The 15,842-nt window shown below is 41.6% G+C and overlaps 2 protein-coding genes across 3 annotated transcripts; both read left to right on the top strand.

Moving 5' to 3' along the window:
- The first annotated feature begins 3,104 nt into the window (after positions 1-3,104).
- Positions 3,105-9,276, top strand: LOC119304122. Of its 2 annotated transcripts, none has more exons than XM_037581283.1 (5): positions 3,105-3,355; positions 4,374-4,477; positions 7,412-8,251; positions 8,321-8,476; positions 8,594-9,276. In XM_037581283.1, the coding sequence occupies exons 1-5, from the start codon at positions 3,277-3,279 to the stop codon at positions 8,978-8,980; spliced, it is 1,566 nt and encodes a 521-aa protein (XP_037437180.1). In that variant the 5' UTR covers positions 3,105-3,276; the 3' UTR covers positions 8,981-9,276. The 2 variants fall into 2 exon arrangements, with proteins under 2 accessions (XP_037437180.1, XP_037437181.1); XM_037581284.1 differs by having other exon boundaries at positions 8,051-8,251.
- A 1,579-nt stretch (positions 9,277-10,855) lies between these two features.
- On the top strand, positions 10,856-15,526 carry LOC119304123. The gene is made up of 5 exons (XM_037581285.1): positions 10,856-11,165; positions 13,308-13,411; positions 13,844-14,683; positions 14,753-14,911; positions 15,035-15,526. The coding sequence occupies exons 1-5, from the start codon at positions 11,087-11,089 to the stop codon at positions 15,416-15,418; spliced, it is 1,566 nt and encodes a 521-aa protein (XP_037437182.1). The 5' UTR covers positions 10,856-11,086; the 3' UTR covers positions 15,419-15,526.
- The last annotated feature ends 316 nt before the right edge of the window (positions 15,527-15,842 follow it).

Raw genomic sequence — 15,842 nt, forward strand, 5'->3', positions numbered from 1 at the left:
AGGCGCATACTCGATCATCTGAGGATCAATCAATCACACGAGGCATGACACTGAGATTTGGTAACGAGGTTCACCTAACATCGGCTACATCCTCGGGGACTAACTAAGGTGCTCTTCCCCATGACAGCGTCACAATACCGCACACCGATCATTCAGGTGCCGGCACACGCCGGCTCCCCTTTGCGTACATGTGCTATTATGTTGGTATAGGTCACATCATGTGTCTACCCTCTCATTATGTAAGGGACATAGGATCTAAGTATCCTATTAAGACACGATTCTATACCCTGTAAACACAATACATTTCAAAGCCCAACTAATGACCTGTCCATATACATGGTGAACCCATCGTATCCAAGGCTATGTACAACAACTTCCTGTCCTAAATGAGGATTTTACATGAGGACATTCTCGTTGGGGAGAAAGTGGCTTGTTTGCTTGGAGATCAAGATCTCCCGGTATTCGCGGTGCAGTGCCATCGGGTTTTGACTTCGTCCAAGATTTCCCCACATAACCATTCTATTTGGATTTGAAGATCTTTGTTGAGTATCGTGATTGTTTAGAAAATATTGGATAGCGTAAGATTTATTCTACCGTACTCCAATAAGGATGTACTCACTATATATATATGCTCACGAGGCTTAGCAATAATCATCTATTCCACCAATCCCTTTCTTTATTCCTCTTACAATCTTTAACTTGTTCAATCTCCTCAAACTCGACACATCCTTACTCGGTATGGGCATTCCATCAAGAGGAGCTCCTAACGGCGCCTTCAGGGCCGGTTAGGAGAAAAGGGCTCCCACGCACCACCCCTCATGGGCCGGCCCGTCAGGAGCAATTCACTTCGCTTGGGAAATCGCTCGTTATGTTCCGTTCGATGGTTCTTAAAAAATGAAATCTAGTTCGCTGGGTTCGTGTGTTGACCAGTCACAGTTGACCACTTCACCATTGACCGGCTGACCGTTGACCCCCAAAAAATACTTTTTTAGAAAAAGGGAATTAGAAAAATTTCATCAGTTTTTTTTAAAAAGTTTTCAAAATTGAAAAAGGTTAATCAATTTTAAAAATATTTCATCGATCTTAAAAAAGTTCATCAATTTTGTAAAAACATCAAGTTTGAATTTTTCTATCAAGTTTTTTAAAAAAATCACCAATTTGAAAAATCATATTTAAAAAAACACAAAATTGAAAAAAGTCCATCAATTTTTTAAAAGTTCATTGATTTAAAAAATCAGGAAAATGAAAAAAATTCATCAAGTTTGAAAAAAATCAAAGAATTTGAAAAAAGTTTGTAAATTTTGAAAAAAGGGAAAAATAAATAAAAGATATCGTTGAAAACCTAGGTGAAAAGGCAAAAAAATGAAGAGAAAAACAAATGGGCGGGCCCAGTGCTAGACCTAGTGTATAGGGGTGCGCCCCGTACGGAATGCCCTTTAAATGGCGCTTAAGTCACCATATAGGGAATGCCTCCAAGCCGGTGTGGTACTTGAGAAGGTGTAAGATGTCACAGTAGCGGGCCATTAACATTAGTGGGCCAAAGTTGAGGTAACAATGGGAGATCACAACAACAAATATAGGCTCATCGTGTACGGTCTTAGTCTAGTCTTCTTCCTTTTTAGTTCTTAGGACATCTCTGACGTCGTCCCCAAATCAGACGCACTATATGTCCACGGACATGGATACGGGAGTCATATATCCAACGCAGTGGGTTGAACGCCCACCTCTTTTTTTTCTATGTTGGGAGCACTCAAAAATATAGCAATGGCACATTTCATCCATAAATAACATGAAAATATGCTAATAAAACAATAGTCCAGATATAATAGATATTATATCCGAAATATAACGGGATGTTCAACAAGTTTTTGAAAGTGGTCGCAAAAGTTGGTCATCCAGACCCTATGCCTCATGAGCTTTCATCCAACAATGTCTCTGTTGTTTGGTACCGTAAGGCAGCGTGTGGTAGCTATACAACATGATGATTATTAAGGTACGGCATTGAATGAATGAATAAATTGATCAACAAGTAGAGCAACTAGAACCAAAACTTACAATCCCCGCTTTTAACACACCTGGTGGCAACATTCTCTCCACTTGTGTAATCACATGCAGTACTTCATCATAAATTTCGAGATGGTGTACCACTGATGATCATGGATCATGTGCAAGTTGTAAGACGTAGAGTGCTTTTGCTCATGAAATCAAGAGTGTACATTTAACCAAAACACCCGGCCACCCTGCTTCATGCCTAGAAAGTCCACACTTCTGTCCAACCACGCCTAACACAACAACTCATCCTTCATCGTCGAGTACCTAGGCATCGTGCTTGCTCCAAAGAAACAAGGAAACTGTCAAAAATAATCTCAATGACATTCGGCTAAACACTTGCCCATCGTGGTGTCCGACATGGACGACGCCGACAGGGGAGGAGGATACCTACCTGCGGACGATCCAGGGTGGACAACGGCGTAGTCGAAGGCGAGCGAGCAGGCGCATGGGGTAGGGGGAGAGGTCCAGCAAGGCTTGGACAACGACCGAAGTGGGAGGTTCATGGCGTCGGCTATGAGGGTGCAGATAGAGAGAAGGAGGAAGGAATGTAGTGGGAGAAAAGTGGTTCGGGAGAGGGGATTTGGTTGGACCGGGGTTGTCGGAGTCACACGTGGAGGAGGTTTAGACTTGGAAAAGTGGTCCGTGTTGATGTATTATTATACAAAGAAAAGAAAATGGATTATGTGAACCAACATGTGGCCGGATGGTTAGGAGGACAGTGGTATTTCCAGCCTATCAGGATTCAAGTTCTAGACTTAACATTGGCTCTTGTATTAGTCCTAGATTTATTTCAAACTTTCGGCGATGTTTGTTCAGTGGGAGGAGTCGTCCCGTGGATTGCAAGGTATTTATGGAACTTCGTAAAATCTCAAGATGCTATGCCGGCCCAGCCTCTTAAAGGTGCTCAAAGGTAGGGTGTGTGTGCGTGCGTGTATGTTCATGTACGTGAGCGACTTCGATTATACTGTATTCAGAAGAAAAAAAATAAGAAAATGGATTTTTTTTTTGTCGTGTCTAATCCTGCCTTGCCTCCTCCGGGTGAGAGAGTCCGTTTCCTCTCGTGGTAGGTAGCCCCGTCCGGCGGCGCCGATGCTAATACCTTCAATAGCCCCTTGTTGGCTTCACATCCAATTCGAGATAGAAGCGCGGGATCCCCTCGCCGCGCGCCCTATTCTGTGTGGACAGATCCATTGAGAGGCGCCCTTGATTCCTGGCTGTTGTATCATGGGGTTGCTAGCTCTGAAGATGCTCATGTCTAGGCGGCGGGATAGCAAGCATCTTTGCGGCCAGATTCAAGCCCGTAGTAAGTCGTCGCTTAGCTCCTTCTCGGCTTCTCTGTTTGCGTTTCTTTCCAGGGAAAAACCCGATCTTTCTGCTGTGCGGGTGGGGATTGGGGTGTGTGGTAATTGATTATGTTGACCAAAATCCGAAAGCCAGACAGACAATGTTTTTACTTGACCTTAAAATCTTACTTTGGTGCACAGCAGGAATCGTTCCTGTTTCCCCTTCTTCTGTTTTGCGTACTCACTCTGAGACTCTGCAACCGAGCTCCCATTAGTTGATATTCCCTCCGTTCCGTAATTATTGTCATGGTTTTAGTTCAACAATAATGATGGAACCGATGGAATATGAATTAATTAACGTGGGTGTGGCTAGCTCTCGTCTAGATAAAAATTAACTAAGTCTCATCTACAAAATAGAAATAAAAATCCGTACGAATCTTCTCATAAAATCAAATGACATACGAGTTAGATGGAACTTTGTTAAGACGAGAATGAACAAATCCGTTAATTATATCAATTATTGAAGATTTGAGAGGTAAAAGATTCAATGATACTTCATCTGTAAACTAATATAAAAGCGTTTAGATCACTAGTTTAGTATTCTAAATGCTCTTATATTAGTTTATGGAAGGAGTACTTCTCTACCATATTTCCTGAGGACCCATCAGTATCCATTCAAACCAGAATAGTCCCTAGGCTTCATAGCATCCAAATGTGAACCAAGGGATGGTGGCTAGGAAAGGGTATGGGTATCACTGGCCGATGGGCTTTACGTTCTGTTGAAATGAACAAAATTGATGGAATTTCGGGAATATTGCAGTCTTGTGGTTTTTGAAGTTGCTACAGTCCTTTCGCAAAACTTAGGTAAATAGATTTATGTTTCTGCTTGATTTGGTGTTTTCAATGTTTTTGAAGTTGCTAGTGTCCTTTTCACAAAACTTAGATAAGGGAAGCAAACTAGATTTCTGCGTGTGCCTGAGTTTGTTGTTTTTTATGGTAATGTCTATATTACTAATACCCATGCATGATTTGTTGCAGATAGATTGGTTACTTCAGTGGTTAAAAGAAAGATCTCTTCATGCCAACACAATAACAATCAAGGTTGCAAGAGAGTGGCATTTTCAGGGGCAGACCTTCCAGAGGTACGGCATACTACAATGCTGATAATACTAGTAATTAGAGTAAAACACGACTATGACTATTCTAGCCTCAAAGTGCACAAATTGATATGGACTGATCTTGTAGTGCTGCAATCTCCTGCAGTACGTACTACAACATTAGTTGCTTTGCTCAGTTCTAACTATTCCAGCTCAGAACAAAACTCTCTGTCAAGAGATGAGGGTGAGTTGCTTTGCTATTTTTGTTCGATACATTTTAGCAAGGTAAGAAAGAGAGGTGAGACACATGGATAGACCACCACTAATCCTCACCCTCAATTGAACAAGTTTTAGAACAAATTATTGGTTAGTAGGCTTCAGAGCAGCGGCGAGTCTAGTAGGGGGCCTTCAACAGGCTTGAGCCTACCCTCCAGCAAAACAAAAGCTCACCAGTCCATCTAGAGCCCGTTCGCTGTAGCAAAACATACGAGCAATATCTCTCTGTTCGTAACTTTGCACCCAGCCAGCCGTGATGCGTCCAACAGAAGTGCAGAATAATAGTCGCAACCTCGCAGGACTGCAGCCCTCAACAGAGGAGTGCACCGACAGTATGGTAGAGGAGCGCGCCGGCAGTAGGGTAGTGGAACGCGGCGGCAGTACCGCAGTAGGGAATTGGAGCGTGCTGGCCGGCCCACAAAGGAGGGAGAAGGCCACAACCTGGGCAGCTCCACAGCTGGGCGCATCCCCGCTTTGGCCACTGGAGGGCCAACCCGCAAGATGTTGGTCTAATTCTTGATTTATTTCGTTAAATTAGTAACACTAATGGCTAGCTCATGAAATGTTAAATAGTTTACTGTTGAATACAGCTTGTTTGCCTATTTACAAAAATAAAGATACTATGAGTATTCTATGAGAAAGAGATATCCACAAGCATAATTTTCAGTAATAATTCTAGTGTTGGGCACTTGGGTATACTTTTCTTTATTTTGGTTTGGAGCCGTTCAACAATATGGCAGTATGAAGCAACACTGATATCATTGTTTTTGCCTTCTTTTGCTGTTTTATTGTTGCTTCTCTCATACTAATGTATTGGTATGTGAATTCCTAGTACATGACACTATTTTCTATGATGATGCTAATTTAGTTTAGTCATCGTTAATTTTGAGCCCACCCTCCATTTCCTTTCTGGATTCGCCACTGCTTCAGAGTAGGATTCTACAAGTGGTTCATAGAAATCAATACGACCTTTTGAAATCTCACACAATACAAGATTGTCTGGCTTGGGCATTCGAGTACATTCCCTTATTTGGGCTTACCACTTGGTACAACACGTCCTATAATTCAAGATTTTGTGACCCTTGGTGGACTGTGTGGAAAGAAGATTAAACGTCTGCTCCCGCTTTTTGACATCTGGTGGCTCTCTAATTATGTTAATTCAGTTATGTCAGCGCTCCCTACATTTTACATAGGCTCTCTTAAGATTTAGAAAAGGACGATCCAGTCAATGGACAGAGCAAGACGCCACTGTCTTTGCGCCAAAGGGAGGATGGCATTGATCAAAAACCCAAATCCTTGGCTATATGGGATATAGTTTGCATGCCAGCAGCTTTTTAAGTTTTACAATTGTGCTAACATTTCTTGGCCGCAGCTGGTTAGGCATGCATATTATCAGAATTTTGTTCCCCACGGCTCATTTTGGTGGCGGGACATTTGTTCTTTTGCTTGGCACTTTCGGGCTATTACCGCACTTGATCCAAGAACTGGCATGACTATACTTCCGTGTGAAGATAAGTGGCATTCTGGAGCTTCACCTCCCGAGATTTTTATAATTTTCTGTTGAGCACAATATATTCCTTGCCCAGGCTGTTCAAACAAAAGATATAACAACTTTGTTCATTCTGCCCCTGTCTGAGCAAGAGTTTGAGGAGCTTTAGGTTGTCTCTGCCCATTCAGATGACTGTTCAGGATGGTCTGTCAGATTCTTGGACGTGCTGTTTAAAACTTCAAATGCTGGGCATTTTACTCCATCTAGCTACAAATTCCTATTTGCTGGTTTGGAGGTTGACCCAATCTTCTCTAAATTATGGAAAAGCAAATGTATGACCAAGCTGAAGGTGTTTGCTTGGTTATTTTTAATGGATCGGCTCAATAGTAGGGGTCTAATGCTTCGGAAACATTAGCATTTGGAGCCTGGTCCCAATTGTGTGCGCTGCTCTGAGGGAATTATTGAAACAAGGAACCATATCTTCTTTGAGTGTTCTTTTGTAGCTAGGTGCTGGAATTTTGCAGAAGTCACTTGGCTCCCAGGTCTTTCTCTGTTCCATTCTTTCCATGCAACGAAAGCTTCCTTTCAGAGCTCATGTTTCATTGAGATCATTACTTGTGTTGCTTGGAATATCTAGAAAGAAAGAAATGGTTTGATTTTTAGCAAACAAGACCAATATTTTCTTCTTGGAAAGCTAGGTTCCTATCTGATCTCAACCTCACTGCTCATCGTTTCAAGCAAACCGAGAAGCAAAAGTTTGAAACTTGGATCTATAGCCTCTGGCCTTGGCTCTTTTTGCTTTTGTTGCTCCTCGGGGTTTCTAGCTATCTAGTTCCCCACTGAATTGTTAGCCTTGTTAACCTACATGTAACCTTTCTGTTTTATGTACTATATTTATTAATAGAAAATTACCCTTGGGGGTTCCCCCAGGATTTCATGGTAAAAAGAATAGTAGGAAAGTACCGACAACACAGTTTTTTGTGAACTAAATCTTACTCCCTCCGTCCGAAAATACTTGTCATCAAAATGGACAAAAAGGGATGTATCTAAAACTAAAATACATCTAGATACATCCCCTTTTATTCATTTTGATGACAAGTATTTCCGGACGGAGGAAGTATAAAGAAACATCCTGCACATGCTCACCCCATTGAAACAACCACTTGCCTGTACAATTCCCCTTGTAAACTTTTCTCCAATGTTTGTGTCTATAGGACATCTGGCGCCATATACATTCCCTACTGCCGCTGCGAGATGCTGCCCGTGTTGCCTGCGTATCTCATGCATTTTTACGTTCCTGGAAATGCCATCCCAACCTCTCCTTCACTAGGAAAGCACTGGGCCTGAATGGAATTCCACGTCAAAGTGATGTAATTGCAAGGGATCTCACTATGAAAGTCGACCACATTCTCAAAAAACACTCAGGCAAAGGAGTTAAGAAATTCAGGATCGAATTGCACATTCCAGTTGATCCCTGCTATCTTAATAGCTGGCTTCAGATTGCTGCTGAACTACGGATTGAGGAACTCGCCGTTGTTCTACCTTCAACCTGCAATGCAAATGACTACGATTTCCCTTGTGCACTTTTTGTTGATGATGGGTGTAGAAACGCAATAGAGCATCTCTGCCTTGGCGGTTGTGCCTTCCATCCCACAGCTGGATTTGGTTACTTGAGAAAGCTGCGGCTGTTTTGGGTGCATATTACGGTGGATGAATTAGAATGCCTTATTTCCAAATCTCCAGCTTTGGAGCACTTGGCACTCAAGTATTGCTATACGATCACTTACCTGAAGATACCTAGCCTGCTACAGCATCTCAGCTACCTGATGGTGGCTGCATGCGCTAATCTGCAGACAATAGAGTGTAAAGCTCCAAATCTCTCCACTTTTTACTTCAGTGGTCGACAAGTTGAACTTCTGTTTGGATGTTCAGTTCAAGTGAAGACCATGGAAATGCGTTGTTCTACTCAGTGTAACACCATTTATAATGCTTGTGCCAACCTGCCATCCATTGTGCCAAATATTGAAACTCTCAGCATATCTTCTGTTAGTGAGGTAAACTGCGGAACTTTTGATTATCATATATACCTTGAAATGTTACTAATGTGAGGCGTATTCTTGAAGGTGGTCAATACACCAATCGTGCCTGTAAAATTCCTCCACCTCAAGTATCTGTCTATTTCTCTTGAAGGAAATGGGGCTTTTTCCCCAGACTATGATTACTTTTCTCTGGTTTCTTTGCTGGATGCTTGTCCTGTCTTGGAAACTTTCAACTTGTTTGTAAGTCGCTCTTTCATCTTGAATCATATCTACTGTCTAGTATCTTCAGTGGTACGATCCAAGTATCTTGGTTTTTCACATTGTCAGGGACACTGATATTGAACATTGCGCATGCAGGTGTCACAGGATCGCATGAAACACGATTCGGTTCTTGGAGACCCGTCGTCACGTCTTAGGCAGATGCCTGAATACCGCCACGACAACATTAAGAATGTGAAGATTATTGGGTTTTGCTCTGCGAAGAGCATGGTCGAGCTGGCATGCCATATTCTCGAGAATGCAACATCACTCGAGTGCCTTACTTTGGACACGATACGTGCTGTTTTTAGTATTGACAGACACATTCACAAAACCGGTGAATGTGGCCACATAGGCAGGCATATGATCAGAGAAGCACGTAAGGCGCTCTTGGCTGTCAAAAGATATATTGTGGGAATAGTTCCCTCCACAGTCAAGTTAAATGTCCTGGAGCCTTGCAAGCTATGCCATGCTTTGGCTGTTTAGCTGTGGTAATATCATAATTTTGTAAATTACATTGTGGACCGAACACTGTTGCATGAGTTGCGACTTGCAGAAACACCCATGTAGAAGCATAGGGGCAAGCAATTATGGTATTTTGATATATGAGAGAAGATATCAGAAACTATTTAGTATTATAGTTGTTGATATATTTTCTTATAAAACTTGGTCAAAACTTACAGCATTTGACTCGAGACAAAAGTTATAGGCCTTCTCTGGGGAGACAAGGGAGTATCATGTAACTGAGATGTGCTATGCAGTTATCCCAACAATCTTGTTTATCTTTGTCCATGAAATTATTGTTTTTGATCTTTATTTTTATTTTCACATATGCTGTGATTTGGTTCTTGTATTTTGTGTAATCAGCTTGACATGTGTTGTGCTTGAGGTATACTGTGATGATGTTTGATGAAAACCAGAAATTTTGGCTCTGGTATTTGCCTGATGAGAAAACAATCAAATAAAAAGCAGAAGCCTAAAAATGGGGATAGTACATGGAACTACAAATTATTATAGACAATTACACATGTTTGAGAGCCGTGTAGCATCAAGAATGGTGCCCAGATCAGCAGGGTTCATTTTACATCGCCTCCAAATCACTGCTGAATCGTCTCCCTTGTTGATTCAGAGAACATCTACTCTAGTGGTACAGATTGCAGAAATGGTGGCTGGATCATCGCCCCTCGCCGCGGGCGTTGAGCTGGGAGAAGACCTGGCTGTCGGCGAGGTCGGTCATGCTCAGGCCCGTCTCGTCCGCGTCGTCCATCACAAGCTTCAAAATATCGGATATCGGGTTCGTTCGGTTTGGCTTTGACATATCGGATGTCGGATATCGGGTGATATATCGGACGATATGTAGATATATCGAAGAAAACATGTCTAGTTTTTTTCATTCTTCTTGTTCAAAACATGTATTTTTTAGTAAAACAAAATGTGTGATGTCAATGCTTCAACATAACACATTTAGGTTCCTAATTTATTAACTCGTTGATTAAGAAACTATTAAGGAAAGATTCACAAAATTCTTAACCTATGATTAAAAAAATACGATATGTATGCATTTGTACGAAACATTGCGCATGACTTTGATAATATATGCTGAAGTTGTAAGTGCATAATATTATTTCACTATTATTTAATAAAGAATTATTGTTATCTACGTATCGTGCTATATCGGTGGACATATCGGGCTAGATATCGGCCATATCGGTTGACATTTCGGTCCATATCGGGTGATATGTTTGAAAATGATATTTACAAAATGATATGTTATGTATATATCGATAGAGCCCCAAAAGTGATATATCGGCCTTTATATCGGTCATATCGGCCTTGATTTAAAAGCTTGGTCCATCATCAGCAGGCTTGTATATTTATCTAGGATGTGTAACATGTATGCAATATTCATCATCAGCAGGCTTGTATATTTATCTAGGATGTGTAACATGTATGCAATATTTTGAACCAACTTCCTCTATCTTGAAAAGTAACAGCCAAAAATATTTATTGAGTTCCGCCTCAATGTCTCCAACATCATCTATTCAAGAACGGAGGGGCCGTAGTTATGTATATCGAATCAACTAAATTAGAAATCACAATAGAGAGTTCTCGCCAAAAAAAATTCACAATAGAGAGAATTTAAATATATACGTATATGCAACCAGGAAAAAAAAGTTTTGCGAGTTTGTGTTAAAAAAAGTTGTTCACGGACAATTAAACGGGCCAAAAATTTACATGCCAAAGTCTGGCCGGATCCCCTAAAAAAAAAAGTCTGGCCGGATGGCCGCGCAAACGAATAATCCTGCCTTGCTTTGCCCTGTTTTTTTTTTTGGAAGGGTTGCTTTGCCCTGTTGCGGGGGTGAGAGTCCGTTTCCTCTCGTGGTGGGGTGGGTAGCCCCGTCAGGCGGCGCCGACGCTATTTCCTCGGCCGCGCCTTGTTGGCTTCGCCTCGAATTCGAATTCGAGATAGAAGCGCGGGATCCCCTCCCCGCGCGCCCTATTCTGTGTGGACAGATCCATTGGCATATACGGAGTAGAAGAGGAACAGAGGTTGAGCCCTTTTTGGCGCGCTCGATTTCTCGCTTTCGTATCATGGGGTTGCTAGCTCTGAAGCTGCTCATGTCCAGGCAGCGGGGCAGCAAGCATCTCGGCGGCCAGATTCAAGCCCGCAGTAAGTCGTCTCTTAGCCCCTTCTCGGCTTATTTGTTTGCGGTTTCTGTCCCGGAGGAAAAAAAAACTCATCTTTTGGGGATTAGTTACTACTTAGACCTGAATTCTTGCCAGGCCTGAATTCTTTTGGGGATGAACCAAAACGCTCCTTTTTGGTAAGATAAGAGGAAGTTTTTGGAGGCAATCAAGGAAAAGGCCCCTGGCATGGACGGTTATAACACCTCCTTTTAGTTGCAGTGATGATCTGATACAGGAGATCGGCGACATCGTAAACCACCAGATCTCCTCCCTTCCCATTAAGTATTAGGGATTACCACTAAGCACGAAGAAACACAGAAAGGAAGATTTTCATGGTTTGATTGACAAGCTAAGAGACAAGTTGCCTGCTTGGACTACTTGACTTTTATACATCAGAATGATGCATGCAGCCATATTATGAACTAAAGTGCGGAAAAGAGCCTTCTTAGGGAAGGGGACTGATGTTGTTCATGGTGTTCATTGGCAAATGGATTAATGGATTCACAATTGAAGAACTTGCTACGGAGATTTTCCACTTGGTTCATCCAGAAACCAGAGTGAAGAGAACGGTCATTGATGCCATGACCAATGGCAGATGGATTAAGGATATCAAGAAACCAATCAATGTACTTTTCTTTGTGCAGGCGCTTGCATTGTGGGATATCCTCTCTCAAGTTCATCTTAACCGTACCTGAATGCTACTGACTCTTGGAATTGGAAGTGGGAGGCCAAGGAAGTTTTCTCCGCAAAATCTGTTTACAAGGCGTTTTTAGCACTTCGATCACTAACCTATCGGCTGATGCAATCTGGTAGTCTTGGGCTCCACTTAAATGCAATTTTTTCTTATAGTTAGTCGTTCGTGGAAGGATATGGACGACAGAACCTCCCTCATAACAAGCTATGTTTCTTCTACTCTTCTGTGATATGGTTCAGGAAAACATCCATCACATGTTCATGGAGTGCGCAGTCGTGAACTCTGCATTGGGCTGATCTGCAGGAGGTCATCCCACAAATGGATTCAAATTTGATCATGCTTATCACCTGTAGCATCTAGTGGCATTCGGCAGATCTAGGCTGCAAGGTGACAAGATAATTTTTTTGAAAAGAATTGATCTAGCAGTGGAAGGGAAGAGTTTTTTTATAATATCTTCAAACCAATACAGCATATCGTTGATCTGATCAAAGCTTTGGGCGGTGGCTAGCCCGTGATGTTTTCCTTTGTACCGAAAAAGGCTTTCGCCCCGCTTTATATATAAAGCAAACCGCCCAAGCAACAGAGAACACAAAAGTTCACACCACACACACACACACACAGAACGAAAGTACGAGGGTCTTACTCTTTCTGTTTTGTGGTTGTTTCTGCATTGTCGTTGGTCTTGTCAGGTCCTTTGCTGGTAGTTTTCATTTTGGTAGAAGGTCGTATTCGGCTTTGTCAGGTCGCCCGTAACCTTTCTATAGCTTCAACTTCTCCTTTCTTAACATATCCTACATGCAGTTCTCCTGTATGGTTCGGAAAAATTATGTTGATCAAAGTCTGAAAGCCTGACAGACAATGTCTTCTACTTGACCTTAAAATCTTACTTTGGTGGACAGCAAGATTGATCCCTTTTTTTCTTTCTGTTTTGCGTAGTCACTCAGGGACTCTCCAACCGAGCTCCCGTTGGTTCAGAATGAATTAATTATTGAAGATTTGGAGAGGCAAAAGATTCAATGATACTTCTCTACCATAGATCCTGAGCCAGGAGTATCCATTCAAACCAGACTTGTCCCTAGGCTTCATGTGGTAGCATTCAAATGTAAACTGAGCGATGGGGGCCAGGAAAGGGTAGTGGTATCACTGTCTGATGGGTTCTACATTCCTTTGAATTGAACAGAATTGATGGGACTTCTGGAATATTGCAGTCTTGTGATTTTTGAAGTTTCTAGTGTCCTTTCACAAAACTTAGATAAGGGAAGCAAACTAGTAGATCTCTGTGTGTGCTTGAGTTTGGTGTTTTTGAAGCTGCTAGTGTCCTTGTGCAAAACTTAAATAAGGGAAGCAAACTAGATTTCTGTGTGCTTGAGTTTGTTCTTTTCGATGGTAATGTCTATATTATTATTAATATCAATGCATGATGTGTCGCAGATAGATCGGTAGCTTCAGCAGCTAAAAGAAAGATCTCTTCATGCCAACACAGTAACCTTCAAGGTTGCAAGAGAATGGCATTTTCAGGGCCAGACCTTCCAGAGGTACAGCATACTAAAATGTTGATAATACTCGTAGTTAAAGTAAAACATGACTATGACTGTTCTAGCCTCAAAGTGCACAAATTCAGCTATGCTAACTAAATAAACAAAATATGGACTGATCTTGCAGTGCCGCAATCCCCTTCAGTCCTACTACAACATTAGTTGCTTTGCTCAGTTCTAACTATTTTATCTTAGAATAAATCACTATAAGAGTTACTCTGTAATACAGGGCTGTACCCGAGAAATCGGACGACCTTATAGCTATTAAAGAGCAATGATTGAAAAAATGTTCTGTATATCTAGCTAAGTATCATGCTTCACTATGAAATAAATTTTATAAAGAAACATCGTGCACATGCTCACCCCCATTGAAATAACCACTTGTCTCTACAACTCCCCTTGTGAACTTTTCTCCAATGTTTGCGTGTACAGGACATCTGGCGCCATATACATTCCCTGCTGCCGCTGCGAGATGCTGCCCGTGTTGCCAGCGTATCTCATGCATTTTTACGTTCTTGGAAGTGCCATCCTAACCTCACCTTCAGTAGGAAAGCACTGGGCCTGAATGGAATTCCATGTCAAAACGATGTAATTGCAAGGGATCTCACGATGAAAGTTGATCACATTCTGAAAAAACACTCAGGCAAAGGAGTTAAGAAATTCAGGATCGAATTATACATTATAGTTGATCCCTGTTATCTTAATAGCTGGCTCCAGATTGCCACTAAACTACGGATTGAGGAACTCGCCGTTGTTCTACCTTCAACCTACAATGCAAACTGCTATGATTTCCCGTGTGCACTTTTTGTTGATGATGGGTGTAGAAACACAATAGAGCATCTCTGCCTTGGTGGTTGTGCCTTCCATCCGACGGCTGGATTTGGTAACTTGAGAAGGCTCCAGCTATTTTGGGTTCGTATTACGGTGGATGAATTAGGATGCCTAATTTTCAATTCTTCTGCTTTGGAGCACTTGACACTAAAGTATTGCAATACGATCACTTACCTGAAGATACCTAGCCTGCTACAGCATCTCAGCTACCTGATGGTGTCTGAATGCACTAAACTGCAGTTGATAGAGTGCAAAGCTCCAAATCTCTCCACCTTTTATTTCAATGGTGGACAAGTTAAACTTCTGTTTGGAGATTCAGTTCAAGTGAAGACCATGGGAATGTGTTGTTTTGCTCCGTGTAACACCATCTACAATGCTCGTGCCAACCTGCCATCCATTGTGCCCAATATTGAAACTCTTAGCATATCTTCTGTTAGTGAGGTATACTACAAAACTTTTGATTATCAGATATAACTTGGAATGTTACTAATGTGAATTATATTCTTGAAGGTCATTAATACACCAATTGTGCCTGTCAAATTCCTCCACCTCAAGTATTTGTCTATTTCTCTTGAAGCCGAACATGGGGCTTTCCCCCCAGTCTACGATTACTTCTCTCTGGTTTCTTTTCTGGATGCTTGTCCTGTCTTGGAAACTTTCCACTTGGCTGTAAGTCACGTTTTCATCTCAAAAGATATCTAGTCTAGTTTCTTCGGTTGTATCATCAATCCAAATATCTTCTTGGTTTTTACATTATCAGTCGATGGTCATATTAATTTTGATCCTATGCAGGTGTCGCAGACTCGCATGAAGCATGATTCGGTTTTCGGAGACCCGTCACATCTTAGGCAGAGGCGAGAATACCGCCATGAGAACATCAAGACTGTCAAGATCTCTGGGTTTTGCTCTGCAAAGAGCATGGTTGAGCTGACATGTCATATTCTTGAGAATGCAACATCACTAGAGTGTCTTATGTTGGACACGATAGATGATGTTGACGATATTGGTAGGCACGTTCATGAAACCGGTGAGTGTAACCCCATTGGTAGGCATATGATCAAAGAAGCCCGTGAGGCTCTCTTGGCAATTGAAAGGTATATTATGAAAAAAGTTCCCTCCACAGTAAAGTTAAATGTTCTAGAGCCTTGCAGGCGATGCCATGCTTTTGCTGCTTAGATGTGGCAATATCATAATTTAGTAGATTATACATTGTGGACCAAATATTGTTGCATGATGCAATATTTCACTGTGACAATGTCATAATTGAATTTATTGTTTATTACTCCCTCGGTTCCATAGTTGTCGTTAATTTAGTACAACTTTGTACTAAATCAGCGACAACTAATATGAAACGGAGGTAGTACTTTTTAGTTACAACTTACGGCGCTATTGGTTCCTTTGGTTTTTCTATTTTAAATGGGTTGTGTTAAAGGTACTATCATGCTGTTGATGAGAATAGGAAGATCTGGGTTTTTAATTGCTTGGTGAAAAGAAAAGTTGTGGCATTTTAATAAACTCTAAAAATAAATATTGCTGGTCCATAGTTCACTCCCACATGTGCAGGTAGAAATCTTCAGAAAATTTAGAACATTGAAAGTAA

Source organism: Triticum dicoccoides, chromosome 5A, assembly GCF_002162155.2.
Source record: "Triticum dicoccoides isolate Atlit2015 ecotype Zavitan chromosome 5A, WEW_v2.0, whole genome shotgun sequence".
Classification (NCBI taxonomy): Eukaryota; Viridiplantae; Streptophyta; class Magnoliopsida; order Poales; family Poaceae; genus Triticum; species Triticum dicoccoides.

Coding starts and splice junctions, on each gene's coding strand:
- LOC119304122 (XM_037581283.1), top strand. CDS start 3,277: ATGGGGTTGCTAGCTCTGAAGATGCTCATGTCTAGGCGGCGGGATAGC. Junction 8,252..8,320: donor GCATATCTTCTGTTAGTGAG/GTAAACTGCGGA, acceptor GTATTCTTGAAG/GTGGTCAATACACCAATCGT. Junction 8,477..8,593: donor TGGAAACTTTCAACTTGTTT/GTAAGTCGCTCT, acceptor TTGCGCATGCAG/GTGTCACAGGATCGCATGAA.
- LOC119304123 (XM_037581285.1), top strand. CDS start 11,087: ATGGGGTTGCTAGCTCTGAAGCTGCTCATGTCCAGGCAGCGGGGCAGC. Junction 13,412..13,843: donor CAGGGCCAGACCTTCCAGAG/GTACAGCATACT, acceptor TTGCGTGTACAG/GACATCTGGCGCCATATACA. Junction 14,912..15,034: donor TGGAAACTTTCCACTTGGCT/GTAAGTCACGTT, acceptor GATCCTATGCAG/GTGTCGCAGACTCGCATGAA.